Consider the following 22498-nt stretch of genomic DNA (forward strand, 5'->3'; position numbering starts at 1 on the left):
GATGCCACTACTTCTCATCTCCAAGAGCAAATATATTTATTTTTCTCCATTCATTGCTCATTTCTGTTCCAGTATTAGTGACAAGGTACAGTATATTGTTTCCTGACTCCACTGTTACTTACCAGCCCAATGCTTGCTTCAGCATTCATTCAAATCTTGCCAATTCGATAATATTTCAGATTCTTTTAGATAGACACATGAACATTCAGAGAATGAAGGGACATAGACCAGAAAGGATTAGTTTAAATTAGCATCATAGTCTGCACAGACATTATGGGCCAAAGGGCCAAAATGTTGTGCTGTACAAATTCATGTACTAAATATGTTGTGCTGCCTCAATGCCGTTTTCTCCTTTTGTCAAAAAAAATCAATCTCCTTCTTGAATATCTCATCAAGTAAGTCTCCACAGCTGCCTTGAATCAGAAATTCCAAATATTCTCTGTACTCTGAAAAAATTTCTTCCTATCTCCGTCTCAGATTACTGAGTCCTTGTTCTGGGGCTCCGAATCCCTCATTCTAGGCCTCTTAGCCAGGAGAAAACTCATCCCTTATTATGTTCCATTATAGGAGTATTAGAGTTTCAGTAAGATCACCTCTTATTCTTCTAAACTCTGGAGAGTATGCCAGGGTCCTGCATGCTTGATTCCTCTTCATAGGATCTGACTCCCCCATCCTAGGAATCAGTCTGGTAAATCTTCTTGGTACTTCCTCTGTCAGAAGTTCTATATATTTCTCCTTGAGTGAGAACAGACTTGTGCCTTCTTAGAAATCTTTTTTTTACTGTTATATTCAGACCTAACTGCAATAAAAGCTAACCTACTCATCTTTCTAACTTCTCAGTGTACCTTCCCATTGACTTTAGCAATTAGTGTATATGGCATTCATGTCCACCTAAACACAGTTGCCATATAAAAAAATACTCTGGTTTACTATTCAAATGGATAACATGGTGTCTTGCTACATTATATTCCATCTTCTGTGTCCTTTACCACTCACTTTGCCTCTTTATTTTCTTCAAGCCTCTTTGTATCCTCATCAGACCTCACAGTGCCATGTTGTTTAATAATACATAACCTGACATAAATATGTTATACATGGTGCCCTCATTCAGATCATTGATGTTGAATAGGGGCAGGTGAGGCCCCACCATATCATTAGCCCCAGACTCCCAATCTGGAATAACCTATTTAATCCTACTATTTTTGATCCATTGTCCACCCAACTGCTGGGCTACTTCATCTGTTGCATTTTTGTACATTTAAAAGGATATGTATTTCACATAAATTGTACATTATTGTACTGTTGGACATTGTTCACTTACTGTCGTGCATTTTTCCAATCTACTGTTAAATTATAGCCTATACTGTTATAATTTACTTTGTTTCAATTTGGTCGGCTGGTGGAGCAGTGACATCAGCGCCGGACTCCAGAACAGAGGTTCCCGGGTTTGAATCTAGTTGGGCCGCTCCGTAGAACGCTTTCCATCCGTGCCGGGTTGAGTGTAGAGTTCGCAACTTGACCTCGTAAAATAAAGAAAAATACTGCGAAATGTCTGTGCGAGGAGTGGCGCCCCACACAGCCTTCCGATCCGCGCCTCGTAAGGCATGAAATTGCCCGACGCTGACCTCTCAGGCCTGAGTCAACGTCATCATCATCAATTTCAAATTCAATTAAGCTGCTTTCATTCTTTATGTTTCAAAGGTACATTTAATGTCAGAGAAATGTATACAATATACATCCTGAAATTCTTTTCCTTTGAAACCATTCTCGAATACAGAGTGCCCCAAAGAATGAATGACAGTTAAATGTTAGAACCCCAAAGCCCCCTCCCAGCTCCCCCTTCCCACACGTAAGCAGCAGTAAAGCAACAATCCCCCTCCCCCACTAGCAAAAAAAACCATCGGCACCCCCCCACCGAGCACTCAAGCGTGCAACAAAGCATCAATAAAGACACAGACTTGCAGTACCCCCAAAGACTACTCGTTCACCCAGTAATTCGACATACCGTATCTCTCTCTCTAATAAGGGAAAAAGAGGTGTCTCTGTTTCACAGTGAGAGGGGAGACATAACAAAACAACTCGCTGATTTACGATGTTAAAAGTCTGTTGTGTGGCTTTGTCTGAGCTCTGTGCCTAAAGAACTTGGGTCTCTGGGCACACAGCCAGCAGCCAGCTTGCTGCTTTTGATGTTACGTGTACTCCCACGACACACCAATTTCCTGCAGAGGCACCAACCTCGAGTCCGCCCACCTCGAGAGCCACAAAATCCTAAAACTCCAAAGGCGAGCTAATCGTCTGGGCTGCATCTTTGGTATATCCTCGTGAAGTGTGTTGCACTATGATATCCTCTCTGAAGGTCCCATTTTATTTGCAGTCTTCTATCTTCAGTTCATGCCTTTTCCAGGTTCATTTCGCGCACAAAGTGCATCCAGATTCCTTGACAGTATCCACGCTAAAGAACTGATGTTTAAACTTCCCTTGTAGAACTGCATATCAGCTTATGCTGTAAATGAATCATCTTCCACAGGTCATGGTTGTCGGCCCATTCGCTTTAATAGGACGGAAACTGCATTCTCGTGACTGGCGAAGAGACTTGGACAAAAACATCTAAACTGACAATCCATTGCATTTCTGAATGGATGTTGCATTGGATAAATATCACTGGTGCAAATGGTCATAGAGCAATCCTAGGAATTCTTTCTGCTCTATTTATTTCCATTTGCATTTGAAGTTGGCAGTCAACCCTGAGAAGTGGAAGTGAAAACTCGTTCCTCCTTTGCTTGGAAATTGTCTTAGGCATTTCTGATCTCTCTAGTTTTTTTTTAATGACTTAACCTTGACAGAGAAGGACTCTGGTGTACAATGGGAAAATTCAATATTTCCTATTTTAATATTTATCTCTCATGCTGTACCTCAGCTTTTATTGCACCAAGGCCTGGATTCCTTATCTTTGCATTGGCAGAGTCCCTCTTGTGGCCTTTTCAACATACGTATCTATCTTTAGTATTATACGTTACTTGTGTATGAACTATTGACCATGCATTTATTTCCGAACTAAGTTATTTACCTGAGAGGAGAGGTTGAGAGTGTGATAGATACAAAATAAATGTTTGTAGTTAAACTAAAGGAAGTCAAAAGTACAATGGTTCAATTGGATGTAAGCTAGGATCCTGAGAGATCTTTGAGAAATTATCTTTCAGGGTTCCATTGAGCTTGGGCATGTACTGAAGCACTGTAAAACAGTCGGTTCTCTGTACCCCAGTCTTTTTCCTAAGGAGATGCACTGGATTCATGAAATTAAAGACTAGTTAGCGATATTTACAAATATTATAAAATGATCAATTAAAGAAGTTGTCACATACTGTATAAAGAAAGCTGTTGAAAGTTGTCAGAATAAATTTTATTAAGAAGTTCTTGAGAATTATTTTAGCTAATTAGTGCTGTTGTGTGAGATTGACCATGTAATATACAGACTATCAAAATCTTTGTCAAATTGAAATGCCATTTCAGTAACTATTAGAGAAACTATGTGTAATGAGAGCATAGTTTCCCTCAGTGATAGTAACTTCACATATAAGCTGTGACCAATTTGTGACATGAAGCTTTCATAAAATATAGTAAAACAACTATTTTCTTCAATATTCTAGAAAACAGCACTTGACTAAACTTTATTTACCTTTGTCCCTTTATACCATTTGTCTTGAGTTATATATCCAATTAATTTGAATGTTGGCAAAGCTAATCATTAAATCATAGCTATCTAAGCTGCATCAACAAGGAACTCAGATTTCTTGGAAGGTATGTCAAGATTAACACAAAGTTTGCAAGTATATTGGGAAAAAAAGGGTTTAAAGAATAATATGGGTCTTTTAACTTCAGCAAGCTTAACATATCAAGATAATCAATAGTATACTTATTGCTATCTAAAGTTAATGTATGCAGGAAAATAGTATGAGAAAATTAATTTCATCAAAAACTGACATATTCAACAATGATGCTTTCAATCCAGACCAAATATACAGAAGAAGTTTGTTAGAAATGCCCATTATCTGTCAAAGATCTTTTAAAAATTTTCTCTTTGAAATTCAAATCTGTTTCTTAAGATATGTGAGAATGTAAAAAAAATATATAGACATATTAGTCTAATATCCATTGTGGAAAAACTGATAGAATCTGTAAATAAGTGCAGATACTAGCATTTTCATTCCATATAGACTTATATAACATCTGTCAAGGGCAGCCATATTGAATCAGATATAGATGTTGACTGGCTATTTATAAAACTTTTTAAATGATTGCGCAAAATGTTTCATTTAACATTTAATTGCAGAAGCACCCTTTAGTTGTATCATTGAATTTTTCTTTCACCCTTTTCCTAAGAATGTCTCTTTACAAAATTAACTTAAAAGTTTGTAAGCCACACATTATGAACATCATATATTGTTATGAATGCTCCCCAAAATTGAATGAGAAATAAAAATTCAATAAGAATGGAATGGTTTGGCAATTAAGTTGAGAAATTCTGTGCTAAAAGTTGGGTATAACAACTTTTCCTGTAATTCTATTTATTACAATAGTTGTGATTAATTTCACTATGGTTGTTAAGTCATGGAATAGAAATGATAACATTGTTTTTCATCCAGAATCAGTGACCTCAACACTTGATGTATAATTGAGTGTTTTATTTGTATATAACACAGGATCAGAGAGGACAGGAAAATTTTTAATTGGGGAAGGGTAAATTATGAGGTTATGAGGCTATAAGGCTAGAACTTGCAGGTGTGAATTGGGATGATGTTTTTGCAGGGAAATGTACTATGGACATGTGGTCGATGTTTAGAGATCTCTTGCAGGATGTTAGGGATAAATTTGTCCTGGTGAGGAAGATAAAGATTGGTAGGGTGAAGGAACCATGGGTGACAAGTGAGGTGGAAGAAAGCAGCATACAAGAGGTTTAGGAAGCAGGGATCAGATGGGTCTATTGAGGAATATAGGGAAGCAAGAAAGGAGCTTAAGAAGGGGCTGAGAAGAGCAAGAAGGGGGCATGAGAAGGCCTTGGCGAGTAGGGTAAAGGAAAACCTCAAGGCATTCTTCAGTTATGTGAAGAAAAAAAGGATGACAGGAGTGAAGGTAGGATCGATTAGAGATAAAGGTGGGAAGATGTGCCTGGGGGCTGTGGAAGTGAGCAAGGTCCTCAATGAATACTTCTCTTCGGTATTCACCAATCAGAGGGAACTTGATGGTGAGGACAATATGAGTGAGGTTGATGTTCTGGAGCATGTTGATATTAAGGGAGAGGAGGTGTTGGAGTTGTTAAAATACATTAGGGTGGATAAGTCCCCGGGGCCTGACAGAATATTACCCAGGCTGCTCCACGAGGCGAGGGAAGAGATTGCTGAGCCTCTGGCTAGGATCTTTATGTCCTCGTTGTCCACGGGAATGGTACCGGAAGATTGGAGGGAGGCGAATGTTGTCCCCTTGTTCAAAAAAGGTAGTAGGAATAGTCCGGGTAATTATAGACCCGTGAGCCTTACGTCTGTGGTGGGAAAGCTGTTGGAAAAGATTCTTAGAGATAGGATCTCTGGGCATTTAGAGAATCATGGTCTGATCAGGGACAGTCAGCATGGCTTTATGAAGGGCAGATCGTGTCTAACAAGCCTGATAGAGTTCTTTGAGGAGGTGATCAGGCATATAGATGAGGGTAGTGCAGTTGATGTGATCTATATGGATTTTAGTAAGGCATTTGACAAGGTTCCACATGATAGGCTTATTCAGAAAGTCAGAAGGCATGGGATCCAGGGAAGTTTGGCCAGGTGAATTCAGAATTGGCTTGCCTGCAGAAGGCAGAGGGTCGTGGTGGAGGGAGTACATTCAGATTGGAGGATTGTGACTAGTGGTGTCCCACAAGGATCTGTTCTGGCACCTCTATTTTTCATGATTTTTATTAACAACCTGGATGTGGGGGTAGAAGGGTGGGTTGGCAAGTTTGCAGACGACACAAAGGTTGGTGGTGGTGTAGATAGTGTAGAGGATTGTCAAAGATTGCAGAGAGACATTGATAGGATTCAGAAGTGGGCTCAGAAGTGGCAGATGGAGTTCAACCTGGAGAAGTGTGAGGTGGTACATTTTGGAGGGACAGACTCCAAGGCAGAGTACAAAGTAAATGGCAGGTTACTTGGTAGTGTGGAGGAGCAGAGGGATCTGGGGGTACATGTCCACAGATCCCTGAAAGTTGCCTCACAGGTGGATAGGGTAGTTAAGAAAGCTTATGGGGTGTTAGCTTTCATAAGTCGAGGGATAGAGTTTAAGAGTCGCGATGTAATGATGCATCTCTATAAAACTCTGGTTAGGCCACACTTGGAGTACTGTGTCCGGTTCTGGTCGCCTCACTATAGGAAGGATGTGAAAGCATTGGAAAGGGTACAGAGGAGATTTACCAGGATGCTGCCTGGTTTAGAGAGTATGCATTATGATCAGAGATTAATGGAGCTAGGGCTTTACTCTTTGGAGAGGAGGATGAAAGGAGACATGATAGAGGTGTACAAGATAATAAGAGGAATAGATAGAGTGGATAGCCAGCACCTCTTCCCCAGGGCACCACTGCTCAATACAAGAGGACATGGCTTTAAGGTAAGGGGTGGGAAGTTCAAGGGGGATATTAGAGGAAGGTTTTTTACTCAGAGAGTGGTTGGTGCGTGGAATGCACTGCCTGAGTCAGTGGTGGAGGCAGATGCACTCGTGAAGTTTAAGAGACTACTAGACAGGTATATGGAGGAATTTAAGGTGGGGGGTTATATGGGAGGCAGGGTTTGAGGGTCGGCACAACATTGTGGGCGGAAGGGCCTGTAGTATGCTGTACTGTTCTATGTTCTATTTTGCTTTGTATTTCTTTAACAATAATTATTGAGTGTCTTGATTGCTTGGGGTGATCTGCGGGTTAATAAGTGTATCGGAAATCATTGTAAAATGACCATTTGTTAGTATGAGTGCACTGGATCATATGATTCAGTTATGAATAAAGCCTTTTAATTCATACACTCAGAAATCATCTCTACTTATTCCATTTCATCCCATTGTGACATGTTATTGCTTTTGAAGTTTACCTGACTGAGAGGACTATTCAATGTTTTGATCACTTGTGAATGGTGATTTCCTGACAGAAGTACTAAATGTATCTTTGATGTATTTTGAATCTGTGTCTACATGTTTAATTTGATGCTGGGTTTTGGAGGTCTCTTTTGGAACTTTGTTTTACCTGAAATGTTTTTTCCAATGTTGTGTCTCACTTGTCTCCATTCAGACCTGAAAGTGTGAAATTTATTACATTTTTTAGCATGTGGACAATTCCCTGACAGTGACTATATGTTACATTTTATTATAAACGTTTAATTCTATATTTTGGCTTAATTATAGAAATAAAAATTATTTTTGTAAGCATTAAATGTTAAAATCCTTCTGGCAAAAGTTAAGGATTTTATGAGAGAAATTTATAATGTATAATTTTTGTTCTTAGACTAAGTTAAGTTCTGTTGTGAGATCTTTGAGATATTTCAGATTTAAAGTATTTCCTGGCTTGCTTTCCATAATTATGTTTGTTTTATATGGCTGTTGATATTTGTGACCTTGCTCATCTTCCTAAGCTCATGGATTAATCTTGGGATTTTTAGGTCAACTTGGCCAGAGTTTGGTGTACATTCGATGGCCACCTAATTGGGTACCTCCTGTACCTAATAAAGTGGCCACTGAGTGGATGTACATAGTCTTCTGCTGTAGCCCATCCACTTCAAAATTCAATGTGTTCTCCATTCAGAGATGCTGTTCTGCACAGCACTGTTGTAACACAAGGTTATTTGAGTTACTGTCACCCTTCTGTCAGGCAATTCTCCCATGACCTCTCTCTTTAACAAGGCATTCTCGCACTCAGAACTGCCACTCTCTGGATGTTTTTTGTTTTTCTCACCATTCTCTGTAAACGCTGGAGATTGTTATGCATGAAAACCCCAGAGGGATCTGTACATACAGAGATAATGAAGCCACCCTGTCTGCCGCCAGCAATCATTCCGTTGTCACCCCTCATTCACTAGAATTCAAGGAATAAGGGGAGACCTAATTGAAACCTATGGAATGGTGAAAGGTCTTGATAAAGTGGATGTGGAAGGGATGATTCCTATGGTGAGAGAGTTTAGGACTAGAGGACACAGCCTCAAAATAGAGGGGCATTCTTTTAGAATTGAGAAAAGGAGGAATTTCTCTAGCCAGAGTGTGGTGAATTGTGGAATTTGTTGCCACAAGCAGTTGCGTGTGCAAGTTTTTACGAATATTTAAGGCAGAGGTTGATGGATTTTTGATTGGTCAAGGCATAAAGGGATATGGGGAGAAGGCAGGAGATTGGGGCTGAAAGGAATAATGGATCAGCCATGTTGAAATAGCACAGCAGACTTGATGGGCCAAATGGCCTAATTCTGCATCTATGTCTTATGGCCTTATAGTCAAAGTCACTTAGATCACATTTCTTGCCCAATCTGATGTTTGCTCTGAACAACAACTAAAGCTCTTGACCATGTCTGTATGCTTTTATACATCGAGTTGCTGCCAGGTGGTTGGCTAATTTTCATTTGCATTCAGCTATATCTAATAAAGTGGCCACTGAGTGTGTAAAAAAAACATTAATCAGAATCTTGGAGGAAGAAAACTTCTCTGTTCTGTGCACAATCAGTTTTGGAATGATCCTGAGCCTTGCACTTTTAAAAACATGTTTTTAATTTTATTTTTGAAAAATCAGTATTTTACAACAAAAGTAAATGACAGCAACAAACAAAATGCTGGAGGAACTGAATGGGTCAGGCAGCATCTGTGGAGAGAGTACCACTGACTTGTCTTCTGTTGTATAGTTTTATGTTTCTGAAGTTTATGTGAATCCCAATTGATGTAGGAAATTATTTTAGAAATGATTAAAGAGCTTTAAGCTTTTTGATGTTTCTGCTTTACATAAGATTGACTTTTACATTTTGTAATATAGATTTAGTGCATTAATTCAGTCAACTTCATGATGTATTCATGATGTATACTTTTCCATTCTTTCTTAGGATCAAGCACTGCATTTTCAACTTGTGCAGAGCCACAACTTCCCACCATTTCTTCAGTTTACTCTATACAACCTGAACCTAAGGATTCACCCACACTCTTGGATGAGAAGCTGCAAATTCCTGATGATTTAGGTACTTTATTTGTTGTTCCATAGGTTTTTTTTCAAAATCTCATTTGCAGGAAATTTAGTTGGCTCATTAAGTTGACTGCTTTTGCAAACAAAATTGTTCAAATGTTTTGTGTGAACAATTTTATTATTCCCTTGCGGCAATGAAAATTTGAGGAGATAATGGACCATCACATTGTAATCAACAGCGCATTGCAAGCAAATGTGTGAAATGTTGATGTTAAAGCATGTGAATTAAGGGTAAGTCAGCCTTCAATAAAACAGAAAAGCAGCAAACCAAAGTTCAAAAGAAGCTCGAAGTACATTTATTATTAAAGTATGCACAACCTTGAAATTTGTCTTCTTACAGGCAGTCACAAAAGCAATGAAACCCAATAGAACCTGTTAAAAAGACTGTCAAACACACAGTGTGGGGGGAAAAAGAGCAAATAGTGCAAACAATAAAAAGTAAACAAATAACACTTAGAACGAAAGTGAGCCCACAGTCACGAAGCCAGTTCATTGCTGTAGCCGCTTCAGGAACCCATTAGTTGCAGGTCACAGCCTCAGTTCAGTGCAGAGATGAATAAATCTCGCAGAGCAGCGAGCTGAACACCAGCTCGTCCCTTGACTCTGGCCCCTACACCCAACCTTTTCAATTTGGCCTACACAGGCCAGATCTACTAGGATAGTGACTACAGTGTTCTAAACAGAGGACAATTAGTGAAGACTATTTGATCTAGCAACATTACCAGCTATGTTGTTGTAGTGAAATAGCAATGTAAAGAACTTAATTAGGACTTGCATGTGAATAAAGCCATGGTGTTAACTGAGAGAAATTAAGTTCTGTGGCAGACTAGTACACACTGAGATAGCAATACTATAAAAAATTGTTCATTAAAAGGAAAGGTACGGCTGGGGTCACCCCTCCTACATGGAGATTGGAGGGGAGTATGAACGTACCAGACCCCCCAGTATCACTGAAATCCTGGATCAGACCAAATGAAATGTTATAACCAATGTGGCTTGTTATTATTTTGTTTACAATAATTCAGAGAGGAGTTCCTTAAACCATTTATTGTAGGCAGTAATTAAGAGAATTGTATATTTGTTCCAAACTGTTAAGCTCTGTAATAATTCGCTGCTTCCATCAGAAGCAAAGTGGTATTGCCATCTGACCAGTAATACTGTCATTTGACCAGAAAGAATGTGTTTTCAAAGCAACAGGTAGTGAATGTTATTTCCTGTCCATGCATGTGGCAAGATACATGTTTAATATTACTGAATATTTCAGAGATACCAGAGAAGGTTGCAAAGAGAAACTAGACATGTGACCAAAGGTATAGTTGATAAAGGATGGGAGTAGGGGGAATTGGAGGAAGATTCTGAATGTCCAGAAGGATGTACAAACTGAAATAAAATAGGAAGAGAATTCTAGCAGAGGTAAAATGGAAAGTGTGGTAAAATCACAACTGTAACAGCGAATTTGCAGAAAGGAAAGCAAAACGTTTTGAAATCAATGAGCAAGATGGGAAGTTCTTGAAAGAAAAGGATGAGGAAATATCAAATGATGCTTCATTTGGAATAAGGTGATAGCATCATACTTGGCTAAGTTTGGTATTTGTGTGCCTTAGGAATTGGAAGTATTGGAGATTCAACTGAAATACACCTGCTGATAGATTGAGATGATGGTGAAGGTCTTCAGAACAGTGTAATTGTTGTTTTAATCATTGTATTATCAATGTTACAGTTTTAATATGAATTTCAATATCAAAACAAGTTATGGTGCTGTTTAAATTATTGTTTGTGGTTTCTTCTTCATGTGCCTTGCGTGTTACACGCTTGGGTGATCATGGCACCCCACATCAAATGATCCCTCGCAGTGTCAATGATATCTCACACACTTAGATCTGTTAATTCTTTCACAGTGTCCATATATTTTCTTCTTTGCCTTCCTCTACCGTGTTTCCCAGGCATACGGCCTAGTAATGTAAGGCATTCTATTTCTCCCTTTCTGATGACATGGCCCAGGAATTTAAGTTTCCTCTCATTTAATGTTCTCATTAAAGATCATTTTGTAAGGGCACGTTGGAATACTGTCTCATTAGTTACCCTATCTCTATATGATATTTTCAGCATTCTTCTAAGAAACCACATTTCTGTTGCTTCTAAGTTTCTTTGGAGTTCTGGTGTTCTAAGTTCATCCCAGCTTCTCATATATTCTGGATCCCAAGAAAGGGAATTTGTAGAATGCCCACAAGATGGCTTTTTAGAGCAGCTTGGGGTTGAGCCCACCAGGGGAAAGGCAATTCTGGACTGGGTGTCGTGTAATGAACCAGATTTGATGAGGAAGTTTAAGATAAAATAACCCTTAGGAGGCAGCGATCATAATATGAAAGAAATCACCCTGCCATTTGAGAGAGAAGCTAAAGTCAGGTGTATCAGTATTACAGTAGAGTAAAGAGAATTACAGAGGCATGAAGGAGGAGCTGGCCAAAGATGATTGGAAAGGGACAAAGATGATTGCAAGGATGACAGCAGAATAGCAGTGGCTGGAGTTTCTGGGAGCAATTTGGAAGACACAGGATAGAAACATCCCAAAGATGAAAAAGTATTCTAAAGGGAGGATGACGCAGCCACAGCTTACAAAGAAAGTCAAATGAAATTCTCTCATTTTGTATGTGTTGCTCTAGATAGACAAAGGATAGTCAGCCGATGTTGCTCATTTGGATTTTTCAGATCTTTGACAAAGTGCTGCACATGAGGCTGCTTAACAAGATAAGAGCCCATGAGATGACAGGAAAGGTACTGGCATGATAGAAGACTGGCAGGAGGCAAAGAGTTGGAATAAAAGGGGCATTTTCTGGTTGACTGCTGGTGTTTTGTGGTGTTCTGCAAGGGGTCAGTGCTAGGACTGCTTCTTTTCACATTATACGTGAATGATTTGGATGATGGAATTGATGGCTTTGTGGCCAAGTTTACATGCAATAAGTAGAGAGGCAGGTAGTTTTGAGGAAGCAGGGAGTCTGCGGAAGGTCTGCAGACAGTTTGGGAGAATGGGCAAAGAAGTGGCAGATAGAATATTTTGTAGGGAAATGTATAATCATGCAGTTTTATAGAAAAATAAAAGTGTAGACTATTTTTCTAAACAGGGAGAAAATTCAAAAATCAAAGGTGCCAAGGGACTTGAGAGTCCTCGTGCAGGATACCCTGAAGGTTAATTTGCAGTTTGAGTCAGTTGTATGGAAGGTGAATACAATGTAAGCATTCATTTTGAGAGGACTAGCATACAAAAGCAAGGATATGTTGCTGGGGCATAATAAGCCATTGGTTAGATGGCAGTTGGAGTATTGAGCACAGTTTTATTTTACTTTACTTCAGCGATGCAGCATGGAGTAGGCCCTTTGAGCCACGCCACCCCAGTAATCTCCAACAAACCCGATTAATCCTAATCCAATCAAGTGACAATTTACAGTGATCAATTAACCTTCCCAGAATGTCTTTGGACTATGGCAGAAAACTGGAATACCCAGAGGGAACCCATGCATTCCCCTTACGTAAGAAAAGATGTGGTAATATTAGAGAGGGTCCAGAGGAGGTTCACAGGAATAATTCCAGGAATGATGGGTTAATGTATGAGGAGTGTTTGATAGCTCTGGGCCTGTACTCACTGGGGGTAGAAGAATGGAGGGGACATCGCATTGAAATCTATTGAATATTGAAAGGCTTAGATAGAATGGACTTAGAGAGGGTGCTTCCTATATTGGGTGAGTCTAGGACTAGAGGACACAGCTTTAGAATAGAGGGATGTCAATTTAGAACAGAGATGAGGAGGAATTTCTTTTAGCCAGAAGGTAGTGAATCTGTGGAATTCATTGCCACAGGCAGCTGTGGAGGCCAAATCATTGGGTTTGTTTAAAATGGAGGTTGATAGGTTCTTGATTAGGCAGGGTGTCAATGGTTACAGCGAGAAAGCAGAAGAATGTGGTTGAGAGGGATAATAAATCAGCCATGATGGAATATAGGAGCAGACTTGATGGGTGGAATAGCCTAATTCTGCTCTTATGTCTTATGGTCTTATTGGATCCATCAGGAGCTGCACCTGGATGTACTTCCCATAGATAAGTCATCAGGAAGGCTATGAGGTTCCTTGACTTCTCACATCTTTGTTGAACAGTTGTGATGCAGTATCTGATATACCAATTTTTGTGATATATTTTTCATTGTAGAAATGAGTAGTAATATGTCACCAAGCAAGTATTAACTATGTATAATGGGAAAATAAATAGTTGGTATTTCAAGTCAGGGGCCCTTCATACAATTGGAAATGTGAGAAGATGGAAATGTTTTAAAAAGATGAGGGAGGAGGGAGCACCCCTGTTGAGGCAACAAGGGCAGCTCTGAGCTTCCAGCTTTGTGTCACTTCAAATCTATGCCCCACTTCTCTTTGACTCGATGTCTTTGGGCTCCTTCATTACTCTAATGTTGACCAACATAAACTGGAGGCACAGTACCCACCTCTTTTGTCTGGTACATTTGGAACTTATTACTGAAATTATTAATTTCAGACAACTTTATCCATTTTTCTGCTTCCAACCTGCGCATGTCAAACTAATTGTTAACTTTATACCTTCGACCAGGATCACATCACACCCATTCTCTCTGCTCATTTCAACTCTTTGCCACTCTGCAACTTCAATATATTTGCAAACTTTCCTAGTCTTGTTAAAAGGTTCTTGAGCAAAAATATCAATTGTTTCTCTCCCAAATGATGCCTGATCTGCTGAGTGCTTCCAGCATTCTGTATTTTTCTGGATTCTCAGTATCTGCAGTATTTTGTACCAATTTGTATATTTCTCTATGTTGGCATGGTTAGTCCACGGGTAATGAAGTTTGCAATTGTTGTAATTGGAATTGTAAAACGTACTGCTTCTATCAGTCATAATTTCTCTGAGCTTTTTAAAAATATTCTATTTCATTGAACCACTCTTTTTGAATATGGTTAGGAGGGAGGAAGGTTGTGTAAAAGAATTTTCACATTCATGTCTGTGTAAATCATATCCTATCCCCTAAGTTTTTTTTTGAAGATTTGGCCTTGCAATGTATTTAAAAGAGAGAGACATTTCACTTCTGTGATTCAACATGAACCGAAGATATTACTTGTCTTTGATTCCTATGAATTCCTTTAGCCTTGTGTGTTGCTATTGAACTCTGAAACAACTAAGAATTAGTGCAATTATGCAAGATCTCCAAAATATGAGCTTCCATGATCTATATTCTAATCTATCAATGTTTCAATCAACAGAGAGTGGTGAATACCTTGCAGATGAATGCAGTATCATCGCTGGAGGAAACCTCGCTGGTTGGCATGCTGATGCAGCTGCTGTGCTGTGGAGAAGAATCCTGGGCATTTTGGGGGATGTCAATTGCATAAGCAACCCTAAAATTCATGCCATGGTTTTTGAATACTTAAATGAACTCTGGCATAAACTAGCTAAGGTACCTCATGGAATATAATTTTTTAAACTTTTTTTTAAGTACAAAGTACATATTTGCATGTATATATTTATAATTGTGGTTTCTGGGATCTGCTATGTAGCATATTATGAAAATTGGAATAGATATTCAGAATCTTTTCCCCAGGGTAAGTGTCAGGAAGTGTATGGCCATGGACTTTGGTAGAAGGAAAAAAAGAATAGACTTATCTTCTAAATGGGAAGAAATTTCAAAAAATCCTTTTAGGCAGGGGTGTGAATGAGAAAGGGATGGAGTGATATAGATTACGTGCAACCAAATGGGATTAGAATAATTGGTATCATGTTCGGCACAGACATCATGGGCTGAAAGGACAGTTCCATTGTTGTATTGTTTTGTGTTGACTTGGAAGAGATCCATGAGTTTGCTGGAACAATGTGAAAACTCCACCTCATCTTATTCTGTGGAGCAGTAAAGCTACAGCTCTACTATCTATACTATTGTCAAATTTTTCCCTAAACATTAATTTCCCTCTTTCCACTTGGCTCATTGAAATGCTCCATCCTTGTGGATAGACAGTATGTCACAACCATAATGTCATCAAGCTGGCAGAGCAACTTATGAGAAGGAATTCTTGTATTCACTATATTGGAAAACAATTTTTAAGTTACATCTTAAATATTTTATGGAATGCATAATAATCATTGAAGCATTAGATTAAAATAGAAACTGATATTTATATAGACGTTTTAGGTTATTTTAAGGTGCTATATTTTGAAATATTTATGAAGGAGTTAAAAAAGCCACACAGGCAAAATTTGTATTTTGTGACCCTTATAGAGTTGCAAAATAGTTTAAGCACAGTTTAAAAAGTAGCTTGCATTTTATGCAGCAAAAGTCTAACATCTGGTTCTTTGAAGTGCACCTGGAATTCAGAAATATCTTCACTAACAACAACTGAGGATTTTGTACTTAAAACTCTACTGAAGTTGCTGGTTGTTTCATGTGCAATGTTTAAGAATTCTGGTGTTTTTACTGTCACTTCAGCAACAAAACACAGGCCACAACACAATTCTGTTTCATGTAAAATTCAGCTTTCACATATTTGACACAAGTGTCCTGAGGGAACTCTGCAGAGCCTGTCAATTATGTTCCTGAGACCATTTATAATGGTTTGCTTCAAGGAATAAAGACTTCCTTGAAGCAAACTTGGAGACTTGAAGATGGAGAATACATGGGTATCCTGACTGCATGTTTTTTTAAATGTATCCTGGAGGTTGCAGTTAAATTACCTCTGCAATTTTCTTCTTTTTTTTTTACACTGCTTTGTTTAGTCAAATGAAAAGAAAGAAATCTGAAAGAAAACTATATTGAAATGTGAGGTAAAGATGCACTCTGCTCTGCCTTAGTTATAGCAGAAACTGGAAAATATTACATCTGATAGGTGTGTCATGTAATTAAGTGCATAGAAACACAGAAATCACCATGCAGAAGGAGCCTTTTGCATTTTTGTATTTACTCACCACACAAGCAAATTGTTATAATCTTATTTCCTCACCTTGTCCTATACCCTTCAGTCATTTTTCTGTCACTATCTATACAGTTATGAATGTTAACAAACTTTCTGCCTTAATCATTACCATCTAAAATGAATTACTGTTCGCCCATATCCTTATTCAAAAGTTTCTCTGTGCATAAAACTTCTTTCATTTTGTGCAGTTTAAAGATTTATCTTTCAACCATGAGAATTGCCATGCTCTTTTCCTGCCTGATTCTTCCATGATTTTAAACAATTTTATCACATTATTCCATAATGTGATGCTCTTTTTAAAAAGAACATAAGGACATTAAGAAATAGCAGCAGGAGTAGGCCGTCTGGGCCTTCAAGACTGCTACACCATTCAATAAGATCATGGCTGATCTGACCATGGACTCATCTCCACCTACCTCCCTTTTATCCTTTTATCCCCCTGCAGACTACTGTGCACCTGTGTGGGGCAGATCAGCCCATGCGAAGTAAATAGACCCGTTGCTTCACAAAGCCTGCTGAATAATCACGGGCACACTGTGCCCCATACCCACTAACGTCATTTACAGACTTGCAGGCATTGCTCCCCCAGAGATCAGAAGATACACCACAACAAAAATTGAAAAAGGTAAAAAGAACTCGGATCCACGGCACCCACTACACCATCATGTGCCAGTTTCCAACCGCCTAAAATCGAGGAAAAACTTTGCTACAGTGGAGGAACTACCGCATGGAACATCCCCCCCAAGCATACAGGATTGACCTCTGGCAACAAACAGAAGCCAGAACCCCACCAAACAATACAGTGCAAGACCCCACAGAAATGTTGCCAGACAGGGCACTGCTTGATAGACAAGTGGTGCACTCTCAACAGAGCGAGAGCGGGAGTTTGTAGGACGGGAGACAATATGGTGAAGTGGGGTTTAAAGACCAGCGAATCCTGTGAGTGTGGCGATAGGGTGCAGAACATTGAACACATTCTGCGCAACTGCCCACTCTTACCTGATTTAGCTGACACAGACCTGCTCAACGTCAATCAAACAACACTAGAGTGGCTGGCTGTCTGGTGTGACAAGCTATGATGATGACCTACCTCCCTGTTCCCCATAACCCTCAATTCCCCTACTATGCAAATATCTATCCAACCTTGTCTTAAACATATTTACTAAGGTAACCTCCACTGCTTCATTGGGCATGAAAAGTGACCAATTTGCACATCTTTTGGGCCTTTATGTCTTTTAGCTAAATGTTGCTGGGAGTAAATGGATTTATTTACTAAAGTTCAATAGCACAGGAGATGTTGAAAATACTGAGAAAATCAGACAGTTTGTGTGGAGAGAGCAGCAGTGTTTCATGTCCATGTTTATTTATGTTCGGTCTCTAGTTTTCTGATCATACTATAACACTATGGCAAATGTCTCCCTCAAAAAAAACACTACCAAAATCAATTAGAAAAGTCACTGCTATACAGCCTTGATAAAGTATTCAGCCCCCACAACTATTTTCAGGTTTACTGTCTCATTTAAAAATATATTGAAGTAGGATTATCTAAGTTAATCTACAAACCACTGTGCATCATGTCAAATCAAAAAAAAATCCAAAATGTGTCACCTATTCCTAAAAGTTAAAAACCAAAATTGTGGGGCTGAAAAAGTAATTATACTAACTTCCCTCAGGTGCAATACTGTATAATGCCTTATTAAATCATCCACTTTGTTGATGTAGAAAATTGGAGGATCACCTGTTTTCAATGAATACCCCCTCTATCTGTAAAATATAGTAAATTTTCAACTGACCAAATCAAAATGAAGACAAAAGAACATTCAAGACAAGTCAGGAAAATGAAGGTAGAGATGCACAATTCTAGGGAAAAGTATAAGACCATCTAAAGGCACTGAACATACCTCAGAGCTCAGTGCAGTACATCATGAAAAACTGCCCCTCTAAGCTTAGCTGCCGGAGAAGAAAGGCACTTGTAAGAGAGGCTACTGGGATGCTAACGGTCACTCTGGAGATGAGGTTTGTGGTTGCACAATCTCTAAGGCCTTGCACAAAAACGGTACTCATGGAAGAATGGCAAGGAAGAAGCTCTGGCTTAAAAAAAGCATATCCTTGCTCATAAAGACTTTGCAAAGCATCACTTAGAGGCTACTGTAAAGATGTGGAAGCAGGTCTTGTGGTTGGATGAAACTAAAGTGGAACTTTCTAGCCTCAACACTAAGCTGTACTGATACTGCACATTGGCCAGGTAATACCATCCCTACTGTAAAGTATAGTGGTGGTAGCATCATGCTGTGGGGATGCTTTTTTAGCAGCAGGGACTGGAAATCTGGTCAGGATTGATGCGATGATGAATGGTGCTAAATATAGAAAGCTCCTGGATAAAAATCTGCTAGCCTCTATCTCACAATGGCGCCAGTGAACCATGGCAACGTGGGCTGCAGATAATGCTTCTAAATATACTTTTAAATATACCTCTTTAGAATTATACCTCTCACTGCAATCTGTAGCATGTAATTTTCCTCAAAGCAATGTACTTTTCAATCAAGTTAATGCTCTACAGGTTTCATAATCGTCTGAAGGTCTCAGTGGTCCAACAGGTACAGCACCTTTAAGCAGATGAAGATTCATCGCCATTGTCAGAGGAGGGATCTCCAAGCCAGGCTAAAACACAGTGAGATGAGGCCTCCTGTACTCTGCATCTTGTTAGCAAATGTGCAGTTGCTGGAGAACAAAACTGAAGACCTTAGGGCAAGATTGCTGTATCGGAGCGAAATAGGGACTGGTGTATTCCACATCTGAGTGAGACTTAGCTGTTTTGCAGCATGCTACATATAGTGGTCAAACCAGAAGGTGTCTCAGTTTTCCATATGGATTGAACTGGTGATTCAGAAAAGTCTAAAGGTGGAGATATGTATTTCACAATAAACTCTTGGTGATACTCCAATGTGACAGTTTTGTTGAACTCATAATCCCTCGACCTTGAGCATCTAATGGTCAAATGCCATCCATTCTATTTACCTAAGAGTTTCTCCTTCGTAACCTGACTGCAGTTTACATACCACCAGCGGTCGACTATAATCAAGCATGAGATACATCACAATGCCATCTTCAAACAAGAAACAGTCCATCCCAATGCATTTCAAATCATAGTTGGAGACTTCAACCTGACTTGTTTAAAAAAAAACCCTGCCCAATTACCATCAACATATAACCTTAGCACCAGAGGTCCACTTACTAGACCACTGACCTACTATGATAAGGAATCCTTACCATTCCATGCCCAGACCGCTCTTTGGTAAATTGGATCACTTGGCTGCCCTACTACCTGCGTACAGGCATAGGCTAAAGAGCAAAGTTCCAGTGATTAGGGCAACAAATTGGTGGCCACAAGAGGCAGATGAGTGGGTACAGGATTGCTTAGAGTCGGTGGTCTGAGCCATGTTCAAGGACTCATCGGTGGATCTGAATGAATATACCATGGTCGTAACAGACTTTATAAAAGCAGATGTAGAAAAGTGTGTTCCCACAAAAGCATTCAGAGTCTTCCCCAGTCAGAAGCCCTGGATAAACCACGAGATCTGCAATCTGCTGAGAGCCAGATCAGAGGCATTCAAGTCTGGTGACTAAGAAAGTTACAAAGGTCCAGGTATGATCTCTGGAAAGCCTTCTTGCAGGCAAAGTGCCGATTCCAGGCTTAACTTGAATCAGTGACGGATGCTTGACTATTGTGGTAAGGCTTGAATACTGTCACCTCTTATAAAATTAAATAAGGCAACATAGGCAACAGCAGGGCTTCGTTTCCATGTGAGCTCAATGTCTTCTATGATTGTCAAAACATGGAGGAACCGTCACAAACTTCCACCACCTCCGATGATCCTATGATTTCAGTCTGAGGCCGACATGCAAGGAGCCTTCAGGAGGGAAAGCATCCGGCCCAGATGGTTACCTGGCCAGGTACTAAATACCTGAGCTGATCAACTGGCTGGAGTGTTCACTGAGATCTTCAACCTCTCGCTTTGGCTGTTTAATGTACCCACCTACTTCAAACAGGCTTCAATTATACTGGTGCCCAAGAAAAACATGGTGACCTGCCTTAATGACTATCGTCCACTAGCACTTACATCCTCGGTGATGAAGTGTTTTGAGAGCTTGTTGGTGAAACTTCTGCCTGAAAAGCAACTTAGATCTGTTCCATTTTGCCTACTGGAGCAAAAGATCAACAGCAGATGCCATCTTATTGGCTCTTCACTCAACCCTGGAGCATATGGACAGCAAAAATGCATACATCAGGATGCTCCTTATTACCCAAAGCTCAGCATTCAATACCATCAACCCCTCAAAACTAATCAATTAGCTCATAAACCTTGGCCTCAATACCTCCTTGTGCAATTGGATCCTTTATTTCTTTACCTGCAGACCTTAGTCAGTTTGGATTGACAGCAACATTTCTTCCAGGATCTCCGTCAGCACAGCTGCAATATAAGGTTGTGGGCTTAGCCCCCTACTCTACTCATTTTACACTTATGACTGTGTGGCTAAACACAGCTCAAATTTCATATTTAAGTTTGCTAACGTCTCTGCCATTGGCCAAGTCAAAGGTGGTGATGAACCAGAATGTAAGAGGAAGGTTGAAAATTGGGCTGGGGAGTGCTGCAGCAAAAACCTATCACTCAATGTCAGCAAGACCAAGGAGCTGACAGGAGGAGGAAACTAGAGGTCCATGAACCAGTTCACATCAGAGGTGAAGAGGCTCAGCAACTTTAAATTCCTCGGTGTTATCAGTTCAGAGGACCTGTCCTGGACCCAAGACATAATCGCAATTATGAAGAAAACATGGCAGTGCCTCTACTTCCTCAGAAGTTTGCGAAGATTCGGCATGACATCTAAAACTTTGACAAACCTCTATAGATACGTATGTGGTGGAGACTATTTTGACTGATTGCATCACAGCCTGGTATGGAACACCTATGCCCTTGAATGGAAAATCCTACAAATATTAGTGGATACAGCCCAGTCCATCACAGGTACTCTCCACCACCCAGGTCATGCTCTCTTCTCACTGCTGCCATCAGGAAGAAGATACAGGAGCCTCAGGGCTCACACTACAAGGTTTAGGAATCGTTATTATCTCTCAACCAGTCGGGATAATGTAATTCAACTTCACTTGCCCCATCACTGATATGTTCTCCACAACCTATGGACTCACTTTTAAGGACTCGTCATCTCATGGTCTCAGTATTCATTGCTTATTTATTTATTATAATTTTTTGTCTTTTGTATTTGCGCAGTTTGTTGTCTTTTGCACAATGGCTGTTTGTCCGTCCTGTTGGGTGTGGTTTTTCATGATTTTATTAGGGTTCTTGGATTTACTGAGTATGCCTGCAAGAAAACAAATCTCAGGGTTGCATATGTACTTTGATAATAAATTTTCTCTGACTGGGGAACTCAAGCATATCAATTTCTTCATTTGAATCCACTCAATGGTTGCTCTGGCAGTGAGCTTTGGGTTGTTGTCCTCACCACTTTAAGCATTCCAAGTTCAGAATCTTGACTTTAACCTGATCAAGCATTTCGGGCAAAACCTCAAGATTGCTGTTCACCACCGCTCCCCAACTAACGTGGCACAGCTTGAGCAATTTTGCAAGGAGGGATGGGCAAATCTTGCTCCATCACATTGTGCAAAACTAATAGAGACTTATCCAAGAAGACCAAGGAGTTGACAGGAGGAGGAAACCAGAGGTGCATAAACCAGTTGTTGTAATAGCTGTGAGAGGTGATTCAACGAAGTGGGGAGCAAAGTGGGATGAATACTTTTCAACTGCTGACATTTTAGTTTTTGAATATTTAATTTTTCATGCTTTACGATTTTCTCTGGGGTTTTTTTGGCTCTTGTGAAAAAAGGAGCATGGGATTCACAAAGAAAAATTCTCAGTTAAATTGATCAAAATGCCTGGTTGTAATACAAGATTTTGGCAGAATACTACTATAAATATGCAATATTTTACATTTTGGCTAATGCACTTAATAGCTTTATGCAGTTTTATTTATTTTGGTGTAAAAACCATAAAATTATCTTATTTAGGCAGACATCCCACCTCTCCTGGAAGTTCCGGGAGTTTCCCGCATATTAATAGTGGCTCCCCGATGCCCACAAATTATATACAATATCACGGAAATCAATTTTTTTGAGAGCGTGCGAGAGAAAGCAAGAGAGAGCGCGAGAGCGACCATGAGAGGGAGAGTGCGAGAGAGAGAAAGTGAGAGCAAGCAAGCGAGCGAGAGAGAAAGCAAGCGAGAGC

General features: G+C 39.7%; 1 protein-coding gene across 14 annotated transcripts in view; it reads left to right on the forward strand.

Moving 5' to 3' along the window:
• Positions 1 to 22498, forward strand: part of ralgapa2 (Ral GTPase activating protein catalytic subunit alpha 2) — a 560288-nt gene that overhangs the window by 228081 nt on the left and 309709 nt on the right. For all 14 annotated transcript variants that reach the window (XR_011886861.1, XR_011886862.1, XR_011886864.1 and 11 more), the window contains exons 21-22: positions 9087 to 9218; positions 14499 to 14692. Coding sequence is in view for 10 of the 14 variants with exons in the window: in XM_072265566.1 (XP_072121667.1) it covers positions 9087 to 9218; positions 14499 to 14692 (326 nt within the window). In the remaining 4 variants the exon portion in view is untranslated. The remainder of the gene's footprint in view (positions 1 to 9086; positions 9219 to 14498; positions 14693 to 22498) is intronic.

The sequence above is a fragment of the Mobula birostris genome, chromosome 8 (assembly GCF_030028105.1).
Source record: "Mobula birostris isolate sMobBir1 chromosome 8, sMobBir1.hap1, whole genome shotgun sequence".
Classification (NCBI taxonomy): Eukaryota; Metazoa; Chordata; class Chondrichthyes; order Myliobatiformes; family Myliobatidae; genus Mobula; species Mobula birostris.